The 26,234-nt window shown below is 38.6% G+C and overlaps 2 protein-coding genes across 25 annotated transcripts in view; both read left to right on the forward strand.

Moving 5' to 3' along the window:
- CCNY (cyclin Y) overlaps positions 1 to 26,234 on the forward strand; it is an 876,528-nt gene that overhangs the window by 475,330 nt on the left and 374,964 nt on the right. The window lies entirely within an intron of this gene.
- Positions 1 to 26,234, forward strand: part of CREM (cAMP responsive element modulator) — an 86,829-nt gene that overhangs the window by 35,303 nt on the left and 25,292 nt on the right. For 11 of the 24 annotated variants that reach the window (XM_050804798.1, XM_050804812.1, XM_050804799.1 and 8 more), the window contains 2 exons: positions 18,656 to 18,753; positions 18,902 to 19,044. The exons of 4 other annotated variants lie outside the window; for them this stretch is intronic. In XM_050804798.1, coding sequence (XP_050660755.1) covers positions 18,656 to 18,753; positions 18,902 to 19,044 — 241 coding nt within the window. Of the gene's footprint in view, positions 1 to 1,228; positions 9,263 to 11,345; positions 11,468 to 14,674; positions 15,863 to 16,010; positions 16,173 to 18,655; positions 18,754 to 18,901; positions 19,614 to 26,234 lie in introns of those variants that run through there. 9 more of the 24 variants (XM_050804831.1, XM_050804832.1, XM_050804800.1 and 6 more) reach the window with 9 other exon arrangements.

Here is a 26,234-nt window from a genome sequence, read left to right on the forward strand (position 1 = left end):
GATACTTCCTGAGAAACCTGCCTGAGGCTGTTTTACAGTTAACTTTTTAAAATAATTTGAAGTAAAATAATAAAAAATACAATAAATACATAAACCAGTGACAGTCATTTATTATTCAAGCATATGTACTGTACATAATTGCATTGCTATGCTTTTATATAAGTATGAGACAGGGTCTCGCTCTGTTGCCCATGCTGGTGTGTGGTGATGGGATCTCGGCTCACTGCAACCTCCACCTCCCGGGTTCAAGCTATTCGCATGCCTCAGCTTCCCGAGTGTGGGATTACAGTCGCGCATCACCAGGCCTGGCTAATTTTTATGTTTTTAGTACAAAATTTCTCTACCAAAAATACAAAAATCAGCAGGTGTGGTGGTGGGTGCCTGTAATACCAGCTACTCAGGAGGCTCAGGCAGGAGAATCGCTTGAACCCAGAGGCGGAAGTTGCAGTGAGTCAAGATCACACCACTGTACTCCAGCCTAGGCAACTGAGACTCTGTCTCACCAAAAAAAAAAAAACCCAAAAAAAACCTCAACATGCCGGGTGCGGTGGCTCAAGCCTGTAATCCCAGCACTTTGGGAGGCCGAGACGGGCGGATCACGAGGTCAGGAGATCGAGACCATCCTGGCTAACACGGTGAAACCCCGTCTCTACTAAGAAATACAAAAAATAGCCGGGCGAGGTGGCAGCGCCTGTAGTCCCAGCTACTCGGGAGGCTGAGGCCGGAGAATGGCGTGAACCCGGGAAGCGGAGCTTGCAGTGAGCTGAGATCCGGCCACTGCACTCCAGCCTGGGCTACAGAGCGAGACTCCGTCTCAAAAAAAAAAAAAAAAAAAAAAAAAAAAAACCTCAACATTATTAATCATCAGGGAATTGCAAATCAAAACTACAATGAGATATCACCTTCCTCCTGTTAGGTTGGTTATTATCAAAATGACAAAAGATAACTGGTGTTGGCAAGAATGTGGAGAAAAGGGAACACTTATACACTGATGGTGGGAATGTAAATTAGTATAGCCACTATGGAAAACAATATGAAGGTGCCTCCAGATATTAAAAATAGAAGTACCAGATGATCCAGCAATTTCACTACTGAGTATCTATCCAAAGGAAATGAAAGCACTGTGTGGAAGAGATATCTGCACTTCCGTGTTTATTGCAGCACTATTCACAATGGCCAAGATATGGAATCAGCCTCAATACTCATCAGTGGATGAGTGGATAAAGAAAGTATGGTATGTATACACAATGGAATACTATCCAACCATAAAAAAGAATAAAGTTGTGTCATTTGCAATAAGATGGAGGCATCTGGAAGACATTCTGTTAAGTGAATAAGCCAGGCCCAGAAAGACACATACTGCATGATCTTACTCGTGTGGAGTCTAAAACGTTCTCATAGAAGTAGAGAGTAGAATGGTGGTTAGCAGAGGTGGGGGTGCTTAGTTAGAGGGAAGGGTGGGGAAATGTTGGTCCAAGAGTATATAATTACAGTTGGGAGGAATGTGTTCAAGAGAGCTATCATACAGCATGGTGACTATAGTTAAGGACAATGTATTGTTGAAAAATGCAGAGGTAGTTGAATGTTAATAATGTTCTAACCACAAAAACAACTACATGAGGTAATGCTATTGTTAATTAGCTAGATTTAACTTTTCCACAACTTATATATACTCCAAAATATCATGTTGTACGTGATACATGCAATTTTTTCTGTCAATTCAAAATGTAAAGAACATCTGAAAGGTATATCTCTAACTTCCACATGCTTTCCTTGCCCAGTCTTTCTCTCCTGCTTGTCTCTCTGCCTATCAGTGTGAGACACCCTCTCTAGGAAGCTGCTGTCATCCTTTACAAAGAAAGAGTCCAGAATCTAAAATCTTACACAGGCTGCTTCAGGCAGTACTGAAGCCTGGGCTTCTCAGAGGCCATAGTAGAGGCCAATTGTAGCAAATTTGGTTGAAAAAGTGGGAATTATTTTAAGTTTTTCTAACCACCTGAGCTCAATTTGCCCAGTTGTGAGATTAAACACTTTCTTAGGGCAACAGTAAACCATGGCCACCAGAAAGTAAAATCAAATACAAAATAATAATTAATGGGCGAGGAGCAGTGGCTCGTGCCTGTAATCCCAGCACTTTGGGAGGCCAAGTCAGGAGGATTGCTTGAGCCCAGGAGTTCAAGACCAGCCTGGGCAACAAAGTAAGACTCCATCTCTACAAAAAAAAAAATAAAAAAATTAGCCAGGCATGGTGGCACTTGCCTGTAGTACTGTCTACTAAGGAGGCTAAGGTGGAAGGATCTCTTGAGCCCTGGAGGTTGATTGAAGCTGCAGTGATTCATGATCATGCCACCACACTCCAGCCTGGGTGACAGAGCAAGACCCTGTCTCAAAACAACAAAAAACAAAAAAACAAAATAGAGAACAAAAATAATAAATGTGTGCATATTTACTATTGGATATGGTAATATACCATGGTAGGTATTGCCTTTGTAAGTTGGTCTCCACTGTCTTTTGTTCCTAGAGCTTTCTCATTTTCTCATCTCCAAGGGCTTGTTTACTGCTTCATACATAAAAAGAGGCCAGGTATGATGGCTCATGCCTGGAATGCCGACACTTTGGGAGGCTGAGATGAGAGGATTGCTTGAGCACAGGAGTTCAAGACCAGCCTAGACAACATAGGGAGAACATGTCTCTATGAAAAATCAAAAACTTAGGCCAGGAGCAGTGGCCCATATGTGTAATCCCAGCACTTTGGGAGGCTGAGGCAGGCAGATCACCTGAGGTCAGGAGTTCGAGACCAGCCTGGCCAACAACATGGTAAAACCCTATCTCTACTAAAAATACAAAAAATTAGCCAGGCTTGGTGGTGGGCACCTGTAATCCCACCTATTCGGGAGGCTGAGGCAGGAGAATCGCTTGAACCCAGGAGGTGGAGGTTGCAGTGAGCTGAGATCGCACCATTGCACTCCAGCCTAGGTGACAACAGTGAAACTCTGTCTCAAAACACAAAAACAAAAACAAAACCAACAGTTAGTTGAGTGTGGTGGCATGCACTTGTAGTTCAAATTACTCAGGAGGCTGAGGTGGGAGGATTGCTTGAGCCTGGGAAGTTGAGGCTACAATGAGCCGAAATTATGCCACTGCACTGTAGCCTGGATGACACAGCAAGAACCTATCTCAAAACAAAATAAACAAAAAGAGCCCTAATTTATACATGTATACTCGGTTTGAATTAAATTTAGCTTGTTTACTTAAAACTAGTGTTGAAGGTATTTTTCATACTATATTTTAATACTAAAGTTGATACTAATTTTATGCAGTTTTAAGTATTAAGACTAATCATTTGATCTTTGCTTTCTTTACCTAAAACATGGAAAATACTAGATTAAATGAGATGATTTGTGTGAAGCACAAGCAGAGTTTGGCATCTGGTCAATGTGCAATAAATGCTTGCTTTTATCCTCATAGTGACCTGCCTTGATCTTAAAATTAAAATGGTAGTAATTAGGTTTTAAGATGAAGTGGCTTATGCTGGTTTTAAAATATATTGTATTCGGAATCCTTTGTAAGTAACTATGTTTTCTTGTAACATTGTAATCTACTATGCTTAGTAGGCCTCCAGAGGGTATAGAGGAGAAAAGCTAATTTTTTATAGTTGTTTTATAAGCAAAGTTCCGGGATGTCAGGAGCTTGCTTAAAATGGTTATGTTTTATGCTTCTTAATTTAGGTACTTTAGATTTCTCCTAGATATTTTAGAACATTGCAGGCCATTTTGGGCATAAAAATCTACAATATAATTTGTAACTATTTCAGATTTCATGGTAAGACCAAACTGCGTTATAATTTTTGTAAGGAGCTAAACTCTTAGACTTTACTATTTATGTACTCTGACCGTTGGACTGGAACTGAAAACAACTTAAAGATGCAATTTGGCCTGGCTGTGTTAAATTAGTCTGCTTTGCATTGCTATAAAGGAGTACCGGGCTGGGGCAGTGGCCCATGCCTGTAATTCCAGCACTTTGGGAGCCTAAGTTGGGTGGATTTTTTGAGCTCAGGAGTTCGAGACCAGCCTGGCCAACATGGTGAAACCCCCTCTCTACAAAAAAAATACAAAAATTAGCTGGGTGTAGTGGCAGGTGCCTGTAATCCCGGCTACTCCAGAGGCTGAGGCAGAAGAATCACTTGAGCCCTGAAGGCGGAAGTGCAGTGAGCCAGATTGCACCACTGTTTTCCAGCCTGGGCCACAAAGCGCGGCTCCATCTCAAAATAAATAAATAAAATAAAAGGAAAAGAAATACCTGAGGCTGGATAACGTATAAAGAAAAGAAGTTTGTTTTGGCTCACGGTTTTCCAGGCTGCACAAGAAGCATGGCACCAGTATCTGCTTCTAGGGAAACCTCCAGAAGCTTCAAATCATGGCAGCTGGAGAAGGGGGAGCCAGGGTATCACATGGAGAGAGAGGGAGCAAGAGAGAGGGGAGGTGCCACACTCTTCAACAACCAGCTCTCAGAACTACTAGAGCGAGAACTCACCATGACCCAAACACCTCCCACTAGGCTCCACTTCCAACATTGAGGATTATATTTCAACATGAGATTGGGAGGGGACAAGCATCCAACTGTATCATATGCTTTGTCAAAATGATTCTGATTTTGACATCTTTTATGTAAATCTTCTTTCCTTGCCTCCATTTTGGGGACGATTTTTATACATTTAATCCTTTAAAATCAAAGGGTTTAATATACATGTATGTTATCTAAGCTGTACTTTGTTGACCAAATTATTTGAGTAAAATGTAGCAATAATAAGAATAAGAATAACAAAAGTGAACTTTTATTGAATATTCGGTATGTGCTAGGCACTGTTCTTTTTTTTTTTTGAGACGAAGTTTCACTCTTGTTGACCAGGCTGGAGTGCAATGGTGTTATCCTGGCTCACTACTATCTCTGCCTCCCGGGTTCATGTGATTCTCCTGCCTCAGCCTCCTGAGTAGCTGGGATTACAGGCATGTGCCACAACGCCCAGCTAATTTTGTATTTTTGTAGAGGCGGGGTTTCACCATGTTGGCCAGGCTGGTCTCAAACTCCTGAACTCAGGTGATCCACCTGTCTTGGCCTCACAAAGTGCTGAGATTACAGGTATGAGCTACCGGGCCAGGCCGCCAGACACGGTTCTAAATGCCTTACACGCATTGACTAAATCTTCACAACCCTGTAGAAAGGTAGTGTTTTCATAACCATTTGCACCTGAGGAAAACAAGGCACAGAGAGTCTAAGTCACTTGTTTCAGATCATACAGCTAGGAAAGGCAGAGCCAAGATTTGAACCCAGGCAGTCTGTGTTTAGAGTCCATTGACCACTCCACCATTTATCACCTGAAATGCATAGGTACTCAGTGTTTAACCAGACAATCTCAAGAGAACATTACCTAGAAAAATCCATAGTTCATTAAGAGTGATAATGAATATATGCTTTCTTGTCTCCATATATATATATATATATATATATATATACATATATAACTTTATAACAATTTATACTTCTGTGTGTGTGTGTGTGTGTTTGCACTATGTGTACTATGGATACATATATACTGTTACTCTGTTACTCCATTATTCAGTGGCAGAGAAGACAGTTTCAAATTTAGATCCCAGTTCAGCTTCTGACCCTGGATGTGTGAAGTCATAGAAAATTTAAATTTTACTCATTTCGATGCATTAGGAATTGTTTCCATATAATTCCTGGCACCAACAGCCATTGTATTTGTTGCACTATAATTCTCGGGTCAGGAGTACGAGAGAGTCCAGAGTTTTAGAATTATATCATTTAAGATGATGAGCATCAGTCTCATTGCAATTTAGTAAAATCAATTTAATGAGTGTTTTCTTGGCGAAAAGCCAGTTAATTATCATATCCATCAAATTTGGGGCTATAGTTATTAAAATTTTTTATTGTGGGAAAAATATCTAACATAAAATTTGCCATGTTAGCATTAAAAAAATTTTTTTTTTGAGACGGAGTCTCGCTCTGTCACCTAGGCTGGAGTGCAGTGGCGTGATCTTGGCTCACTGCAAGCTCCGCCTCCTGGGTTCAAGCGATTCTCCTGCCTCAGCCTCCTGAGTAGCTGGGACTACAGGCACATGGCACTGCTCCCAGGTAATTTTTTGTATTTTCAGTAGAGATGGGGTTTCACCGTGATAGCCAGGATGGTCTTGATCTCCTGACCTCACGATCCACCCGCTTTGGCCTCCCAAAGAGCTGGGATTACAGGCATGAGCCACCACGCCTGGCCCATGTTAACAGTTTTTAAGTGCACAGTTCATGATGTTAAGTAACATTTTCATGAAACAGATCTCCAGAACTTTTTTTATCTTGCAGATCTAGAACTAAGCACCCATTAAACAACTGCCTCTTGGTATTAACCTTTCCCTCAGCCACTAGTAACCACCATTCTACTTTCTGTTTCTCTGAATTTGACTAGATACCTCCTATAGGTGGAATCATGCAGTATTTTGTCTTTTTGTGACTGACATATTTAGCATAATGTCATTAACATTTTGTAGCATGTGACAGGACTTTGTTTTTTAGGCTGAATAATATTTTATTGTAGGTATGTACCACATTTTATCGTTACTATTTTTCTGTACTGTTTTTCTCTGGTGGTTTTTGTCAAGTCAGTACTTGTTAGACTTATACCAAGTGATTGGTAGAAGGAATATGATAATCAGCATAATTCATATAAATTGCAGTTTGGCTGTTTCATAGATACTACAATAAAGAGTTGGTTTAGGTTAGAAATAAAGATTAACATGAGAGTTTTGAAAAGTGGTTTGTAGGCATTCATTCCCTATTTTTTAGCTTTTGGCAAGAACATTTCCTGTTCATTATTAGAAATGATCCATATTACTGTTAAGAGCAATTTTAATATCTACTGTTTGCCCTTATATGAGGTCTGTTGCATAAAAAGTCTTTTTTTGGCTTAGGATCTTAATTGCAAATTCTTTATGTGTATTTATTATTTTGAAATACATCTGGCTAGCAAATTATGATCAGTTTCCTTCTTACTGAAACCAAATATGAGATTGACTTCCAAAAGTTCCTTCCAGAGCTAAAAGAGTTTGACTTCTATAAAGATCATGTTCATTTCTATAGTACTTTAATATATATATATTATAATAAGTGAAACATGTCTCATTGGTTAGAATATAAAATGATGCCCCAAATACTATAAATAGGAAATCCAAGATACCATAAGGATTAACTCAGAAGAAAAAAAAGATTAGCTAGAGCACTGTTTTCAAAGGATAAAGAACCCTATTTTAATTTAAGTGGTTACTGGAAGTATTATCAAAATAGATTATTTAAACTCTTCTGGATAATTAAGAATGACCAAATTCTAATACTTGCTTTGCTTTCAAGAAGTGAATTTTTTAGAAACATGAAATTTGACCATTTACGTTTACAGTATCAGAAACAATGATCCTCTTCCCCCTTTTTAATTTAGATTATGGATTTCAGCTTATGTGCTATACATAAAAAAGGGATTGGAGGCAACAACAACATCTCTTTAGAAGATAATGGATAGCAAATATAGAAATAATATTGTACTTGGCTAATCTCTTTTTAACAAATATTTTCAACATATATTCTTAAGGTAAAATTTAACTACATTGATTTTGCAATTTGTTAGCCACACTATCTTAAAAACAAAACAAAAAAAAACCCACCTAGGCCAGACGTGGTGACTCACACCTGTAATCTCAGCCCTTTGGGAGGCCAAGGCGGGTAGATTACCTGAGGCCAGCAGTCGAGACCAGCCTGACCAACATGGTGAAACTCCGTCTCTACTAAAATTACAAAAATTAACTGGGTGTGGTGATGGACACCTGTAATCCCAGCTACTTGGAGGCTGAGACAGGAGGATCGCTTCAACCCAGGAGGTAGAGGTTGCGGTGAGCCCAGATCACACCACTGCACTCCAACCTGGGCGACAGAACAGGAGTCCGTATCAAAAAAAAAGAAAAAAAAAACTACCTGGGCGTGGTGGCGGGTACCTGTAATCTCAGCCACCAGCCACTAGCCACTCGGGAGGGTGAGGCAGGAGGATTGCTTGAGCCTGTGAGGTGGAGGTTGCAGTGAGCCAAGATTGTGCCACTGAACCCCAGCCTGAGCAACAGCTAGACTCTGTCTCAAACCAAAAACAAAAAACACTTTAATGGGAAGGAAGTCACTCAATACAACCAAAATGAAGACCAACTACATTTTTCATTTAGTGTTTGTCTTACTCAGCACAATCAAGTATGACTTTTAAAAATTAAAGTAGGCCAGGCACAGTAGTTCACACCTGTAATCCCAGCACTTTCAGAGGCCAAGGTGGGCGGATCACCTGAGGTCAGGAGTTCAAGACCAGCCTGGCCAACATGGTGAAACCCTGTCTTTACTGAAACAAAAATCAGCCAGGCGTGGTGGCGCATGCCTGTAATCCCAGCTACTCAGGTGGCTGAGGCAGGAGAATTGCTTGAACCCAGGAGGCGGAGGTTGCAGTGAGCCGAGATAGCACCATTGCACTCCAGCCTGGGCGACAGAGCAAGACTCCGTCTCGGGGGGAGAAAAAAAATTTAAGTGGAATATTTTACATCTTTATTCAGGTATTTGATTTATAATATTCTTATAATTTTCAGCTTTAAAACATTTGAAATATTCTTTTAAATGCTTTTTCCCTCATAGAACAGACTGTTGAGAATCCTGTCTTAATACATAAACATCAAGATAGTTTTCAGCTTTTGCTTAGCTTGTTAGTGTATTTTTATTGTAGTCCTTAAACTAGGTAGTACAAAGATTTGATTTTTCAGGAGCAGAGTTGATAGAGCAGTCTGCTATATTGTGAATTCACATTTTAAAATCCTTTATTAATTGTCTTGAATGCAGGTCTAGTAGCTCTGTGACGTGTGCAGCTATACTATGACATCATAAACCCCATCTTGAGGGAACCTAGCTACGGGTCAGAGCTAGTCCACTAGGTGCTCATCAAATGCTGTGTTACAACGCTGTGAGGTTTTCCCAGTTATAAGTGTCATTATTAGGGTTTTTTTTTTTTTATTGCAAAGCCAAGTAAGGCTGTCAATTGCATCATCTTACCTTATTTCTTCAGATTAAGTACTGTTTATAGTGGGGTTTTCGGTGGATGTGGTGGCATCAGCATAATCTATGTTTCAGGCGTCCTATAGAGGAGGATTATTCTTCAAGGGATGTGGAAGAAAAGGTAAGTGATGTCTACTATAAGTACCTTCTACACACTTTTAAAGCCTCATGAAAAGAGGGGTAAAAATTGTGAAATATAAAATAACATCCATTTTATGTTTTAGTTTTTTTGAGCAGTTGCCTACTTGGTTATTGGAATGTGATAAATTATTCATAGATCTTGGTATCACTTTTTCCTTCTCTTCATTTAGGCTTTTTGTGCAAACATTCCCTCCTCTGAGAAATTATCTACAACAAATAGCCTCTTCCCACACCACTCCCAGCTCCTGATTTGTCACTCTCAAATCCGTTATTCTGCTTTACTGTTCTTTTAAGAATGGAGCACCACCCAAATTATTTCCTCATCTATTTCTGTCTTCTAATCTGGGAGAGCAGCGACTTATTCTCATTCACTGCTGTATTCCCACTATCTAGAATAGCCCACGACAAGCTCCCAATAGATATTCAGCAAATAGAAGGGTTAATTCATAAATCTGATGTGTTTTTTGATGTTTATAAGAAAGATTTCTCTATTTTTTCCTGTGATATGCATATTTTAGTTCAAGTGAACTTTGGTTTGTCTCCTTGTGTGTCTTTTAGGAAAGACTTTTTAATTCCTTTCTGTTTCCAGGGCTTCTTTAGAACCCTACTTATGAATAAGTAATTATAATACTTTGTAGATTCCTCCTTGTTTATATTACAAGGATCTTCTTCTTCTTCTTTTTTTTTTTTTTTTTTTTTTTTTTTTTTTGAGACTGTCTCTCACTCCGTTACCCAGGCTGTAGTGCAATGGCACGATCTCGGCACACCGCAACCTCTGCTTCCTGGGTTCAAGTGATTCTCCTGCCTTAGCCTCCCAAGTAGCTGAGATTATAGGCATGTGCCACCACACCTGGCTAATTTTTATATTTTTAGTAGAGACGGGGTTTCACCATGTTGGCCAGGCTGGTCTTGAACTCCTGACCTCAAGTGATCCGTCCACCTCGGCCTCCCAAAATGCTGGGATTACAGGCATGTGCCAGCATGCGCAGCCTCCTCCTTCTTCTTCTTCTTCTTCTTTTTTTTTTTTTGAGACAGACTCTCGCTCTGTCGCTGAGGCTGAAGGGCAGTGGTGTGATCTCAGCTTACTGCAACTTCCACCTTCCAGGTTCAAGCAATTCTCACGCCTCAGCCTCCCCAGTTGCTGGGATTACAGGCACATGCTACCACACCTGGATAATTTTTGTATTTTTAGTAGAGATGGGGCTTCACCACGTTGGCCAGGCTGGACTTGAACTCCTGACCTCAATCGATCTGCCTGCCTTGGCCTCCCAAAGTGTTGACAGGCGTGTGCCACTGCACCCAGCCTCAGATGTTTATTTCTTATCTGGGCTCTAATCCAATAACCAGTCCCCTAATTCTCCTTGCCTGTGGAACATTTCCACCTGGTGGTCCTGCTGTTGCCCTGCCATTTTAGTGGCTTAGGCTCCCTAAAACTGAATCCATCACCTTGCACAAATCAAAAAAGATGCTTCTTTATTTACCTATTTTGTCTTTGCGGATATCATGCATGTTACTGGATCTTTCACTGCCCTTCTTCCCTACATGCCATCTGTGTACCATACCCTACTTAACAGGCAGCCATGTACTCAGCTATAGCCCTATGCACTCAGTATAATAATAGTGCTTAGATGTTAAGGGTAGGAAGCCATGTGAATTTTTTTGATGAATAATAATGGTGGAGTTTAACCTATTAACTCTACCAGTATAATTATAAGCTTGACACTCTTGCTTATAAGTTTTGGCCAAACCAGTGAGAATGTAGAATGATAATTCTCCAGATCTAAGGGTTTTCTTTTTTAAAAGGAGACATTTGAATTCTACCTCCAGGCGCGTCATTTGTGCAGGTTCTCGGCCTTTATTTTAGCAGTTTAATGAAAAAATTGTCTCGTGAGCTTTTGGTCTGCCTAGAGTTTGGACATATAGAAGTTTCCTTGTAGTTACAGAATCTGTATAACCCATCTCCAGAATTGTCGGAATATGGTTTATGTTAGCAGGTACAAGTTCTTTTTCTGTATCAGGTATTCTGAACCAAGCCTTTTTTTTTTTTTTTTTTTTTTTTTGAGACAGAGTTTTGCTCTGTCATCCAGGCTGGAGTGCGGTGGCATGATCTCAGCTCACTGCAACCTCCACTTCCTGGGTTCAAGAAATTCTCATGCTGCAGCCTCCCAAGTAGCTGGGATTACAGGTGCGCACAACCACACCCGGCTGATTTTTGTATTTTTAGTAGAGGGGGTTTCACCATATTGGTCAGGCTGGTCTTGAACTCCTCACCTCAGGTGATCCTCCTGCCTCAGCCTCCTGAAGTGCTGGGATTACAGGCGTGAGGACTTAGCCATTTTTGATAGAGCTATTGTTTAATTAAAATTCTGAGAGTTGTGCTTGAAAGATGATTAAAGCAATGTAAAGGATGATTTATGCCTATCAGACACCCATGAATCTTTGTTAAATTGTTTTTCTGTTCTCCAGAATAATCTGATTTCTTTGAAGCTGGGCATTTCCCCACAAAAAGTGAATGTGGACACCACCTGCCATCTCAACCCATAGGTCTAGTTTGTGAGAATACTTGTAGGACCCCTGGATTTCCCCCTATAGTTTCAAGTTCATTGTCTTCAGATACCTTATTCTATGTATTTGGAAAAAAGAGTAAAACTTTGAGAGCCATTGGGTATCTGACAAGGTATCTTTGGGAGCTCCTTAATTCTAAATAGAAAATTATTTTGATTTGAGAAAATGTGGTATCTTCAGAAATTTCCACCACCCAGCTATGTGACTGCATTTTTTAAAAAGGAAAGGAACAGAGAGGAAAATCAAGTCACTCCACCCTCCTTACTTACCTGTGGATTGTCCCTGCACGTGGTGGTGGGTGGTAGAAGTGGTGGTGGAGCACTGGGTCCTCCAGAGAGCTCAGTCCGGAATCTGGCAGTAAAGATCATGTCCCAGTTTCCTGAACTGATGGGACAGAAGCTGGTCAATGAAGTCTTCTCTTTGTGTTATTTTTTTTTCTTTTGTTTTATGTAGTTATAAAGTATAATTTCCATTTTGCCAGTTTCTGACATACAGGCTCTGTCAGGGTTACTGGATATGTTTATTTTGTCTCTGCTGCTCTATTGGAGCTGAAATCTCAGCCTGTCTGAGCAGTTCTTTAAGCTGAAAGCCAGGATGGTAGGGGCTAGATTAGAGTGGAATAACTGTTTTCAAAGTGTGGTGTGCAGAACCCTGGGGGTGACTCTGAGACACTTTCATGAGGCTTGCTAGATCAAAACCATTTTTACAGTAATGCTAAGATGTTATTTTTCTTTTTCTCTGTTTTGATATCTGCACTGATGGTGCAAAAACAGTGGTGGTGGGGGAGTGGTAAATTGTTGGTGCCTTAAGTCAGTGACACAAACTGTATTAGTATTCACTATATTCTTCACTGCCATCCACTTGCAGTTTTTTTTTAAAAGTCAGTTTTACTTAAGAATACCTTTGATGAAGCAGTAAAAATTACCATTGCGTTAAACCTTGACTCTGAGTACATGCTGTTTTGATATTCTGTGTCCTGAAGTAGGACAGCCGCAGAAAGCACCCCTGCTGCGTCCTGAAGACCCGTGGTGTTCTTGAGGAAAAGCACGTGTGTTATTTGAGTGCCAAGATGAATTAACTGCCCGTTTTTCCACAGAACATCATTTTCTTCAAAAGAATGACTAATTGCCAAATGATGGCTATTCAAACTTGAAGACATTTCCTCAAAAACAAATGAAGTGAGCTTGTCAGTTCAAGGGAAACAACTCATGGTGTTTATTGTCACAAGCTTTTAAGGCAAAACTTTGAATTTTGGAAAATCTGCATCTGCCATTGTGAGCTTGACAATATTCATAGTTTTCTGATCAAACTGGTTATACTTTAATGAAATGTGATTTATAATAGTGTGTCATGAAATGCGTCCACATTTGGAAGATCTCCTGAACTCAGTGAGCCAGTATTTTCCAAATGAATACTTCAGGATGTTACAAAATCTTATGTGAGTAAAAAATTCATCCAAAGTACAAGACAGATCAATGGATTTTAATGTAATTGATACAGTCTCAGATTGTACATTGCAATTAACCCTTAAGAGACAACCAGTTGTCAAGTTTTGGTGTATCGATGAAGAATATCCATGATTTTCTACAGCCGCTATTATAATATTCCTCCCTTTTTCTAACATGAGTCTATGTGAGGCCCAGATTTTCTTCACATACCAACTAAAGCAACATATTGCAGCAGATTCAGTGTAGAAGTAGATATGAGAATCTAGCTGTCTTCAGTTAAATCTGACCTTAAAATAATTTGTAAAAATGTAAAATAGTGCTACTTTTCTCATTTTTTTGAAAATATAATCATTTTTCATAAAATGTTATTTATGGTAGCATATATTATTTTAAAATGAGTTACTAAGTATTTTTTAAATTTTTGTTTTAATTTCCAATATGTTAAATATCAACAGATATAACCAGTAGTGTGCACAGCTGGCTTGTACCAGTGAAAGCCAATTGTATAATCTTTATCCGGCTTTGTGTTCAATGTCATCCATTGGCAGCTTGAAATCAGCCATAGTAGGAGTATTTACATCACAGAAATGAGCAACCACCACAAGTCAGTGTTCCTCCTTCTTAAGATCTAGTTATTAAGTGTTTACCAGCCCTCTACTGAATATGAATCACAGAAACAAAAGCTCTTTGAGGTCATCAGTAATTTTTAAGAGTGTAAAGATGCCCTGAGACTAAAATATTTGAGAATTAGTTGTGAGGAGAAAGAGTTATCTTTTGGGAGTTAGTCACCATAGAGGTGGTTGCCTTTTTATAATTCATACAGAGTTGCCTTTTGTGCTGGAAACATTTGTAGAATAAATCCCATGTTTTAAAACTTGTAGTTGTTAAATCTACTGGTTCCATAATGGGATGATGTTTTTCTTTTCCCTGGAATCTAAACTGGACGATAATACTCTGGGGGTAAGTGAGCTGAATTTTCCCTGTAGGCTACGTATTGGTTGCCTCTGTCCTGGTTTCTCACTATCTGTCCAACTGTTATCTAGGTTTAGATCAAGCCTTCACTCATGCTCTGGCACCTACACAAAGCCCTCACTTACTGTTTGGGCCCATACTGATCTTTCTATTCTGTACTCCTATGATATTCAAGGCCTCTAAAGTGGAGCAATTAGTTCTATACTATTTGGCGTGCCATTGTTTCTTAGGTGCTAGTTTTATTCTACTTTCTACTAGTGCACCTAGTACAATTCTCAACACCTAGGTTCTCTTGACGGATAAAACATGTTTTAACTTTTGGATTGCCAGAGAAGTTTGTTTTCCAAGGGAATGATATTGTAAATAAATCTTAGTTATTTGTTATAAACACAGTTTTTAATAATTATTTTCAGGTATTAATATAAGTTGGAAATCATTGGTGTTCCTCAAAGTGAAGTCACACACAAAATCTTCCTTGAAAAATTGTTTTAGATCCTGTGGTTCTACTAACTGCACATGATAGACACTGGTGACTTATTTCCAAAGTCTTTGACTCTTGAGTAAGTCATAATGAATAGTGAATCTTAGTAAAATGAGTCAAAGTTTCTGAAATTATGCTGGCCTATAGGACAGAGGTGTTTACTAATTAGAAAACCTGGCAGGTTTTGAGTCTAGAGGAGTGGTAGTATCGTGCCTTCTGGTAGGGATCTCTGTTGAAGGAACTCAGGGAAGTAGTGAGAAGATGGCTATTGTACTGATCTCTACCCAAAGCTAAGTGATAGTTCTGGCCTCTCTGGATGCTTGAGCTAGGGAGACGAAAAGTGTCCAGAGGCCTCACCAGCCTTGAAGGCATGAGCTTTCTCTGGGTCAGAGACACCAGGGGCTTGAAAGGTCCTGGAATTTCTTCAGCCTATGCCTTTTTAGTGGTTATAAGGGCATAACAGTGACTGTGATTTTTATCAGTCTAGAAACAACGCATCAGCTTACATCTAGAGTAACACTAGAATATCGTATGTCACACATTTAATAAAAATAATGCACTGGCCAGGCGCGGTGGCTCATGCCTGTAATTCCAGCACTTTGGGAGACCAAGGTGGGCAGATAACAAGGTCAGGAGATCGAGACCATCCTGGCTAACACAATGAAACCCTGTCTCTACTAAAAATAAAAAAATCAGCCCAGCATGGTGGTGGGCGCCTGTAGTCCCAGCTACTCAGGAGGCTGAGGCAGGATAATGGCTTGAACCCGGGAGGCGGAGCTTGCAGGGAACCAAGATCATGCCACTGCACTCCAGCCTGGGCAGCAGAGCGAGACTCCGTCTCAAAAAAAAAAAAAAAAAAAAAACACCATATTTAAGTTCTATCTCCAATTTCTCTGAAGAAGTTAGAGAGGATAGTTTATATGCTGGCCTAAGAAAGGCTTCACTGTTAGTAGTCGTGAGGTCGTAGTGAGGTAGTTTAACTGCTTTAGAACTTCGTGCTTGGAACATTCTTAGCCACCGAAATATGGGCACCAAAAGTGATAAGGAGCATGTGTTCCTTAATATCTGTCACATCAGAAAATGACTGTTCCAGGACAGTAACCACCTACCGATGGTAAGTATCCTAGCTGGTTTGTCATTTCTCAGGAGCAGGATAAAGAGAAGTAGGGCAGCCATATTAGTGAGTGGTATTGCTTAAAAATAAGCAAAAACAATAACAAAAAAGATTCAACTTTAATCCTCAATGGTGATCGTTTTAGCAGGTTTCTGTAGCTGGATCAGGCACCAGAAGAGGCTCCCCAGCTGTAATTCTAGTGCAGTTACCTTCGGGCCAAACTATACATGTCCAGGGAGTAATTCAGACACCACAGCCATCGGTTATTCAGTCACCACAAATACACACTGTTCAGCTTAACTTCCTTCCCGTATGGTTTCTCTTTTACTTTCTTGAGCCATTTTTTTCTCTTTCACTAATTCATTTATCATTTTTCTTTATGAAGCTTTTATGCACAAATCTTTTTATTAGATATTTGGAGGAATCTCTTTTCCTTGCTTAAGGTACTCTGTGTCCTGCTAGGTACGTAGGTTTCACTTCAGAGCTGCAGCTTTGTTGTCAGCTCTTCATTTGGGGACTGAGTAATTGCAGATAAGCAGTTCATGTCTTCTTCACATTGGTTTTCTATGTTCAAACTCAGATTTATTTAGCGGTGCTCCCCAAGGGTGCTGAAAAATATTTTGAGGGTTCTTCAGAGAAGATGTCTAATAAACACAGTAATATAAAGATTATAGTACTGATGCTGTTTTCATGAATAATCACCTTAGTAGGTAGATACAAATTTATTTAAAATTCAGTATACATAATTCTTAGATGATTTTATTGATGTATCCCTCTCAGATTAAACCTTGGCTTTTGTAGATATAATTATTATTGTGGTTGTGATCCAGAGATGTATTTTACCCTTAACATTTCTTGAAGGTAAAACATTTTTTTCCATCAATAGATGTAAATTATTAAGTATGCATTTTTTTAAAGTATGCATCTTAATTACTGAATTTATTTTTGTTCCTTTTTAAGGTCAGTTATTATCCTTTAAATGCTGAAATTATCTGAACCTAATTGATGACAAAAAAAAAATCTGTGAGGAAAAGGGAGACACATATACATAGTGTAGTCCTTTTCCCGCGTGTTCAAGTAGTTTATCACAGGAGAACGATGAGAGTGGCAACAAGATACCTGACGTGACAAATTCACGTATGTTAAAAGCTTGATTATCTTTGTAGCATGGGTATCTTCTCCTGTATTGCCCAAAAGTGTAAGAATAATTCTCATCATTATCTTTTTTTCCTGTGATGGCCCCTGATTCCAAGAGTTTCTAACTCTTTCTGACACTAATTATAAAACAAGAAAGTCTTTCCTACCTCTTCTTTGTTTTATGCCTTTTATTGGGGTCCACATATTTCTACTGAGTTTTAACCTGGCTGGTATTGGAAGAAAGTATTGTCTATTAATTTTATTATTTAATAGAGACAGAATTCTCAGTATGTTACCCAGGTTGGTGTTGAGCTCCTGGCCTCAAGTGATCCTCTTGCCTCAGTCTCCCAAAGTGCTGGATTACAGGTGTGAGCCAGAGCACCCAGCTGAAAGAAAGTATTCTCTTATATTCAGTAGGCTTTGTTTGGATTTTGTTAAGTGAATTATCTAATTGTCCTTGTAGAAAGAGGTGCCAGTGGATCTTGTCCTAGAATACTTAATCCCTCTGCATGAACTTTAATTTTCACCTTTTCTAAAATAGATAAATTAATAGCCTACCTCACCTAAGGGAGTTGTTATGATTCTATGACAGATGTGTGAGAGCCCGGTGTAAAGTGATAAATACTTAATATTTGGTGGTGATATATGATTATCTGAGGCAACAACATTTTTTTCAGTAAGTTCTGTTGATTGAGTGTGTGTGCTTATGTGTGGGGCATTCATGAGCAAAGATGCAGAGTCATATGTGAAGGTGAATATACACCTCCGTGTACTTTGGGAAGTATATATTCTTGCTTGCATTGTTGATATTTTGATAAGCTCTTTTGATTTTATCCAAATCAGTTTCCTGTGTACTTACAATATGAAGTGAGTTTTGTAAACTCTGCTACCCTAGGCCCTCAAAGTATTAATAATTGACTGAATATATCGAAAGCAGTCATGTTGTTGAAGAGATTCATTGTTTTAGTTTTCTGACTTCTTTAATAATCATATCACTGTATTATTACTTGACTTGAAAAATGAAATCATGCTTAAAACTCTGATCTTTCTCTTAAGGAGAAATTCTTTATTTGGATCTTCAAGACCTACCACCACCAAACCCTAACTTACTCCTTGTAATAGAAATCCTAATTTTACCCAGGCTTGCTTACTGACTTGCTTATCTACTTAAATATTCTGTCTTGGGCCTATCTGATAGCTAATGTGAAGACCCAGCTCACGCCAGTGCCAGCTGTGTGAGAGTGGAGACAGCAGTGTGATCCAGGAGCTCTCTTCTGCCTTGGCCCCTTGCTGGCTCCCTCCTGAATCCGTAGGAGCACTTTCAGGTTGAGAGCTTAGGTCTTGGGTATTTTACATTTTGTTCTTTGCTGCAGTGCCTCATTTGACATCCCAACCACTCTTTCCCTTGTATTTCTGTAGTATATAGTACCCGTATCATTACTTTCCACACACGTTTGTTTTATAACTGAAATGTTTGTGTCTGCACTTCCTTTCTTGAGCCAGACTCCTTTAGTGCAGATTCACCGTGTTGTATTGCTTGGTTGCTTCCACAGTGCCTGGCTCAGTGCTGCACACGCAGACTCTTAGCCTCAATTTTTTGAATGAGGGAAAAGAACATATATATTATGATACATTTCAGAAAATCTTGTATTATAGGTAGCAACAATTGCAGAGACAGATGAATCTGCAGAATCAGAAGGTGTAATTGATTCTCATAAACGTAGAGAAATCCTTTCACGAAGACCCTCTTATAGGTAAGTTAACCGAGTTTCCTACTGTAAAGATACTTTTTCCAAAATGGTAGAATAATTATTCATCAAATCAATTCTTCCTTTATAGCTTTTCTGTTTTAAGAGTCAATTCATGTATCTTAGTGACTTACATTGTTAAATTATATTTCAGGAAAATACTGAATGAACTGTCCTCTGATGTGCCTGGTGTTCCCAAGATTGAAGAAGAAAAATCAGAGGAAGAAGGAACACCGCCTAACATTGCTACCATGGCAGTACCAACTAGCATATATCAGACTAGCACGGGGCAATACAGTATGTATGCTGCAATTCGATATGATACAGTGCTAGCTTTAAGTCTTCTCTAGTTATATTGAAGCAACTCAGGTTTTGGCATTAAATTGTTCCATTTTTAAGTGCATCAATACCTAAACTGTATCATTGAATGAAAGTATATGTTAAAAAGTGAGATATTTGTATTGACAACTATCATATAATTTTGAAAAGTAAAAATTTTAACTGCTGAATATAGAAGAAAAATTTGGAGTAAAAATAAAGGGAGGATTTTTTCCTACTTACATGTTTATATTAATCTCTAGTAAAACATTGTTTTTGTTGTCTTTATGATGCATGCAAACATAAATGTCTGTATTTCATTCTTGTTGGCTTCTGTTACCCACAATTACATACTATACTTACTAATCTAAGAGTTTTCTAAAGTATGTTTTCAATGTTTCACTACTCTCTGTTAATTGGTGCTACAGTTTTTCCTAAAAGAGAATGGAAAAATGATTTAAGTTTTTAAACTGTAGCAATTGGATAGATAATTTTATTTGAAATTTTACACACCAAAAGTTCTAAATAAACAGATACATTCACATTCAGTCTTGTGCATTTTAATGGACTGTTAATTCTGTGCTTTTAGCTCTGATTAAAGCACTAGTTTTTTCCCAAATGAAAAATGTTTGATACATAAAAATAGTAAAAACCAAGAGCTAGAAAGAAAAGAAAAAGGAAGAGAAAGGATAGGGATATCACATATCCTAAGCTAGCCACTTAGGTACTGGAATAATGTGATATTCCTGTCCTTTCTGAAGTTTAAATTGTCCATGGAAATTGTCCAAATCAGTTTCCCATATAATTATAATATGAAGTAAAGTGAGTTTTGTAAACTCTGCTACCTTAGGCCTTCAAAGTAATTCACTGAATATATTGACAGCAGTCATATTGTTGAAGAGATTCATGATTTTAGTTTTCTGACTTTAAAAAGAGCTACTTAGGTACTGGAATATATGTGATATTAAATAATGTGTTTATCCAATTAAGGTATGGAGATTTTAGATATATTCTTTGTTTTTCCTTTAAAAAGTAGCAATACCAAGGAAAAAAAATCTCAAGTCTTAATTTAAGTCCTGGCTACTAAAACAAGCTATAATTTTTAATATATGAGAAGACTTTATATAGTCATTTTTTTTTTGGAGCTTTTTAGAGTTTTTCTTATAGCATTGGTAGATTTGCAGTTGTAAACTATTAAATACATTCTCTGTTGGTAATTGAGGGGAACTCCTACCATGATACCTAGTAGATCCAGGGTGTAGTATATTCACACCTTCTACAGGGCACCCAGTAGACTTGTCCAAAGTCAGTGTTAGGAAAAGAAAACTCCCCATCATCTGTAAGAAATAGACCTTGAGGTTTACATTGTCACTTTTTTATTACTTCTTTCGTTTACATGCTCTTTTGTCTGGCACACTGGGAATCTCTGGTGGGTTTTAGAACTGTAAAACTGAGTATGCTAATGTGCAAGGCCTGCTGGTGAGCCTCTGCAGCACAGCATGCAGGTTATGAGAGTGCTGAGTGCCTCGTCCTTCCGTCCCCAGAGGGGCTGGGCAGAAGCTGCTGGCACCTCCTGGCTGGTCAGTCCTGGCCTTGAGCAGCTCCATCTGCTCACCCCAGTGGGCTGTATACATATCATCATGTTCTGTTTGTGTCATGACAGGGAAAAGGTTGGAAGTGACTGCTGAAATGACACTAAGACTTCTCAAAGTGTTGGGGACCACTAAGATGCTGTCATCGTAACATTTCTCTGGCATGTCCTAATGCTGCTTAGGACTTCTGATAGAAACAGTGATTCCTTTACAAGTTGATAGGGAAGCAGATGCTGTAGGGTTGACTTGTCTAGATTATTAGCTGAAAATTTGAAATTATGAAAACGTTTGGGGTTGAAGCTGGAGAGGATGCGGGGAAGGAACCATGTTTGTGCCATTTGCAAACTCAATGATCAGAGCAAGAAGCTTTATTAAATTCACATCTCAGGTTTTAGTCTTTGAAGTGGGAATAATACTAAATTGCCAAACTCTGGGGTTCCTGTGAAGACAAAGGAGATAACGGGTAAAAGTAGGGGGAAAAAGGCATGCTACTATTGGCATGAAACAGAGAAATTAAGTTAGGTGTACCATTGTCTCATTCATGTTCATTGAACTTTCCCTCCAACCAGCCTCAATGGCTTCATTCCCTGTGTCCTTGGTGCCTGCTCACAGGAGGGGGCTGGCATTAGACCTTACTCTGTGTGTCTGTAGGGGGATGAGAGGAGCGGAGTCAGGAATTCTGGTTGAGAACTAGAAAACTGCATCTTTAGAAATTAGATCTTAGGCCAGGTATGATGGCTCCCACCTGTAATCCCAGCGCTTTGGGAGGTCTAGACATGAGGGTTGCTTGAGGCCAGGACTTTGAGACCAGTCTGGGCAATAGAGTGAGACCCTGTCTCTACAAAAGAATTTTAAAAATTAGCAGGGCGTGGTGGTATGCGCTCATCCCAGCTACTCAGGAGGCTGAGGTGGGAGGATTGCCTGAGACCAGGAGTTTGAGGCTGCAGTGAGTTATGATTGCACCACTGCACTGTCCAGCCTGGGCAGTGGAGTGAGACTCTGTCTCAAAACAACAAACAAACAAAAAAGCACATCTGTGTATTTGCCACATAAGAAGTCATGGACTATTTCTTACTTTGATTTCTTAATTTGAGCCTATACAGTATGATCCTAGAAATTATTTTGATAAGGATTTATAGTTCTGTGTGTATAGTCTGCAGGTAAAAATTGCCATTTATTGGTTCACACAGTGTGAATTTCCTTTGTTAAAAATGCATTTTGGGGACATTTAGTGACATTTATGTAGATAATTCTTTGATAAGTGAATACTAACAACATTCAAACTTTTTAGAAGACGTTTAATTGGAGGGTAAACATATGCTTACATACACAACATCCATTTTTATTGATCTTATTTCTTATAGAACTAACTTAGCAGATATTAGTGCTTTAATGTTGTAGCAGAATGTCTAGAAATGGAAACAATTGCCAGTGTCCTTTGGTTTTTAGAATAGAGGAATTTATTTTACTAGAATTTCTGGAGCTTTTCCTATGTTTTTTCCTTCCCTTTCAGCTGTAAATGTTTTTTCCTTCCCTTTCACCTTCCCTTTTAATGCTGTTTCATAACCTTTTATTATAAAAATTTTTTTTAGGTTTAATTCTTCAGCTTTATCCATGGATGGCTTTCTTCCAAACTTTGCTTTTCTTTTTTTCCAAGATTAGTATTTTATTAGTTATTTTTAATTTGAAATAATGAGTTAGCTGGTGTTTAAAAGAACTAAATGTGTATCAAAGTTGAAGAAAGTATATTCAAGTTTTCCCATATACAAGCAGTTACGTTTTTAATAGTTGAAAGATACTTGGCACAAGTTGGCCTTATTATATTGACTTACTATTATCACAAAAACTAAGAAGTGAAAGTTGGAATAGGCTACTCCCTGGGGAATAGGAAAACTAGCATAAAATAGACAGGGATCCATTATTACAACACCAAGTAAGTGAGCTCTACCTGCAGAATCCTCGCTGGAAGTACAGATCTTCGTGATAGGTGTGTTGCATAACAGTTGAGCGATGCTGGTCAAAGAAAGTCTTTTATCTCAGGAGCATATACCCGAGACATGGCAGGAGAAGAGAGAGCCTTAGAATGAACAAAGAATGTTACTTGCTGCATAAGACAGTTAAGATATGCAGTAAATGAATGAATTTGTAAAAGCAACTGAGGAAATTAAAATGTTTGAAGCTTCCTAATTCATTAAATTTTCTCTTGAAACAAAGGTTACTTAAATCCCCCATCCTACTATACCCAACTTCTTCCTGTACCAATTAAAGACTATCACCCAAGACTTCAATTTTTTTTCCCCGTAAATGACCCTTGTCTCTGTGCCTACTGTATTTTACTAGGAATCTTATTAGAGTCTCTATTAACTCCTCTTTCTGGAATTCTTATACACGAAAGGTAAGTGGGTCGATCCAAACTGCACCATTATGAAAAGAAAAATGTGAACTTTGTGGATTGCTTATAAGAATTCAGATTTCTCAGGAGGCTCACGAATAAACACTAATTCAACTTCTTCATAAAGGGAATTGGAACATGATAGGCTTACACATTTGAAAGTTAATCCAGTTGCAGTTCTTAATAGTGACGTTTACATTTCTTTAGGGCAACTGTTTCAAAAATTTTTAAGGCACTACTTAATGTAACTCTGGCTTTTAAACTTTGGTGTTGCTATTCTTGTTAAAGCATGATTTAGTCTTTTTTCTGCTATATGCACCTCTTGGCTTTTAAGATACAGGTACTCATAGGTACTCTCTTATGGTCACTCTTTGAATTTAAACCTGAGAATTCATTGGAACAAAGGTCTGTTTACTGCTCTTTTTAAAGTTAATGTAGTGAGATTTCATTTATGAATCTTTGCATTGCAATTTGGAACAAGAGTGGTTTTAAATATAAACATTTACATGTTTATGTATTTTAATTAGCTCATGTGTATAAGTTTAAGTTTAGAAGTATATAACATGGGCTGGGCGTGATGGTTCACGCCTGTAATCCCAGCACTTTGGGAGGCCAAGGCGGGCGGATCACCTGAGGTCAGGCGTTGGAGTCCAGCCTGACCAACATGGTGAAACCCTGTCTCTACTAAAAATACAAAATTAGCTGGGTGTGGTGGCGCACACTTGTAATCCTGGCTACTCGGTAGGCTGAGGCAGGAGAATCACTCAAACCCAGCAGGTGGAGGTAGCAGTGAGCTGAGATCACACCATTGTACTTCATCCTGGGTGAGAAGAGTGAAACTCCATCTCAAAATAAATGAATAAAATAAATAAATAAATAAATAAGAAGTATATAACATCACCAGGCTTAGTGGTTTGTGCCTGTAGTCCCAGCTACTCAGAAGGCCGAGGCAGAAGGATTGCTTGAGTCTAGGAGTTTAAGACCAGCCTGGGCAACATAGCAAGACCCCCATCTCTTAAATAAATAAATAAATAAATAGCTAAAATAGAAGATGTGTCTAAATTCATTCAGTTAATTTCATCATTTTTTCTCACTACCTTGATTTATGTTTATTGAAAGCACATGTTATGCTATCCTTGAATATTTTGAAACCTAAACAATTTTCTCCTCAAATCTCTGAATACAGACAGGCCCACATAAAACCTATTTCCAGGATCCTGAGGCATTGGGAAATCTTGTTTCTTGTCAGATGAGAGAGAACATTTTCAATGGGAAGGTCCTCTGTCATTTGATAACAACAAAATCAAGAGCGCACCTTTGGTATAAAAAATGAAAATGAGGCTAAACGTGCCTGACTTAATCAGTAGAAATGTTTTCTCACTAGAGCCAATGTGTGAGGGGTGTGTGTGTGTGTGTTTAGCTCTTGTTTTCCACATCTAATTATATAATGACCTCACCAGAAAATAAAATGAGAAGCAGATTCTTGATGTTCATATCGTGAAAACAAAGTTTTTTGATCAAACTGTGGGGAAATATTAGTGAAAGAAAAAAGGAAATGAGTAAATCAAAAAGAAAGAAGAGAAAAAGGAAAGTAAAGATCTTTGTTATCTACCTGTTTAGGGGTTCTTACCCCTGAGGGAGCTACTCTCACCTCAGATTGACTTGATCTAAAAGCTTGATAATTACATTGGTGTTGAAAAACTAGGTTCTATGATTAGAATTTGAAACCATACCTCATTTAACTCTCCTAGATTCACAGGTGGCTTAAGTTGTTTATAATACCATCTGTCATGAGGAAATGATAGCCATTCATTCATTCATTCATTCTGTTTATTGAATGGCTGCTCTGTTCTAGGCTTTGTCCTTCTTTTTTTTTTTTTGAGACAGAGTTTCACTCTTGTCCAGGCTGGAGTGCAACGGCGCGATCTTGGCTTACTGCAACCCCTGCCTCCCAGCTTCAAGCGATTCTCCTCCCTCAGCCTCTTGAGTAGCTGGGATTACAGGCATGCACCACCATGCCTGGCTAATTTCTTGTATTTTTAGTAGAGACAGGATTTCTCCATGTTGGTCAGGCTGGTCTTGAACTCCTGACCTCAGGTGATCTGCCCACCTCAGCCTCCCAAAGTGCTGGGATTACAGATGTGAACCACCGTGCCCGGCCTAGGCTTTGTACTTCTAACACACAGTGGTTACCTGACCTTAGGCTGTTCTTTCTAAAGCACTATTTCTGTGACATCAAATTAATTATCAACTGAAAAATACACATTGAAATATATGACAACATACAAAATTTACTCATGTCTAGCCACAAAGGGCCAAGAAAGCAGTGTCTTTTGACATTTTTATACTTATAAGAAGTTAGATCTCCCTCAAACCCTTTTACTGTGAGGGCTGAATCCTGAAACCCATGAAATCTTTGGAAAGCCATGGTTTAAAAATATCCTGTTTTTAAAGTATGTACAGAAAATACTGCTCTAGATGAGCCAGATAAAGTGCTGTTACATCAGGGTATCTCAGCCTCAGCTCTGTTGACATTCTGTAACTGACTTCAGTTTCTGCCACACTGGCCTGTCAGTGAAATAAAACACAGAGAACACAGCATGTGGAAATCTTTTTAAAAATGTTAATCTGTCTTCCTGTGTAGACACTGGCACCCTAGGTGAAAGAAGTGAAAATTTGTTGTTGTTACTCTTTCCATAATTCTCATAGGTTTGTCCTATGTAAGGTTATTACCTAAGTGCTTTTTTGCCTACATGCTATTAAAAATGTTTGGAAATGACTTGAAAGTATTCAGAGTATATTTTAAACACTACTTTACGCTACTGTAAGGCATTTACTGTGATGTATAGATGTCATGTTATTCTGGTGATGTGTTTTTAAAATCTTTATTGTAAAGCCTAGTTAGGTAGTTTATATGTGATTTTTTAAAAAGCATAGCCTCTGGTACCATTTAATACCTACTATTTAAAACATGCAGTTGGAATCTTTATGTTAAAATATACAGACCTTCCAGATATTTTAAATAATACTTATCTATTAGAGTGAAATTTTTGAAACAAAACATTTGATCAGTTATTCTTTGGAAGCTTCAAGTCCATTAATACGTCAACTTTTAAACATGACTGGCAAATCTCAGTATTTAAAGGGAACCTACCTCATATTTGTTGCCATTAGCTGTAGTTATT

Source organism: Macaca thibetana, chromosome 9 (assembly GCF_024542745.1).
Source record: "Macaca thibetana thibetana isolate TM-01 chromosome 9, ASM2454274v1, whole genome shotgun sequence".
NCBI classification, from domain to species: domain Eukaryota; kingdom Metazoa; phylum Chordata; class Mammalia; order Primates; family Cercopithecidae; genus Macaca; species Macaca thibetana.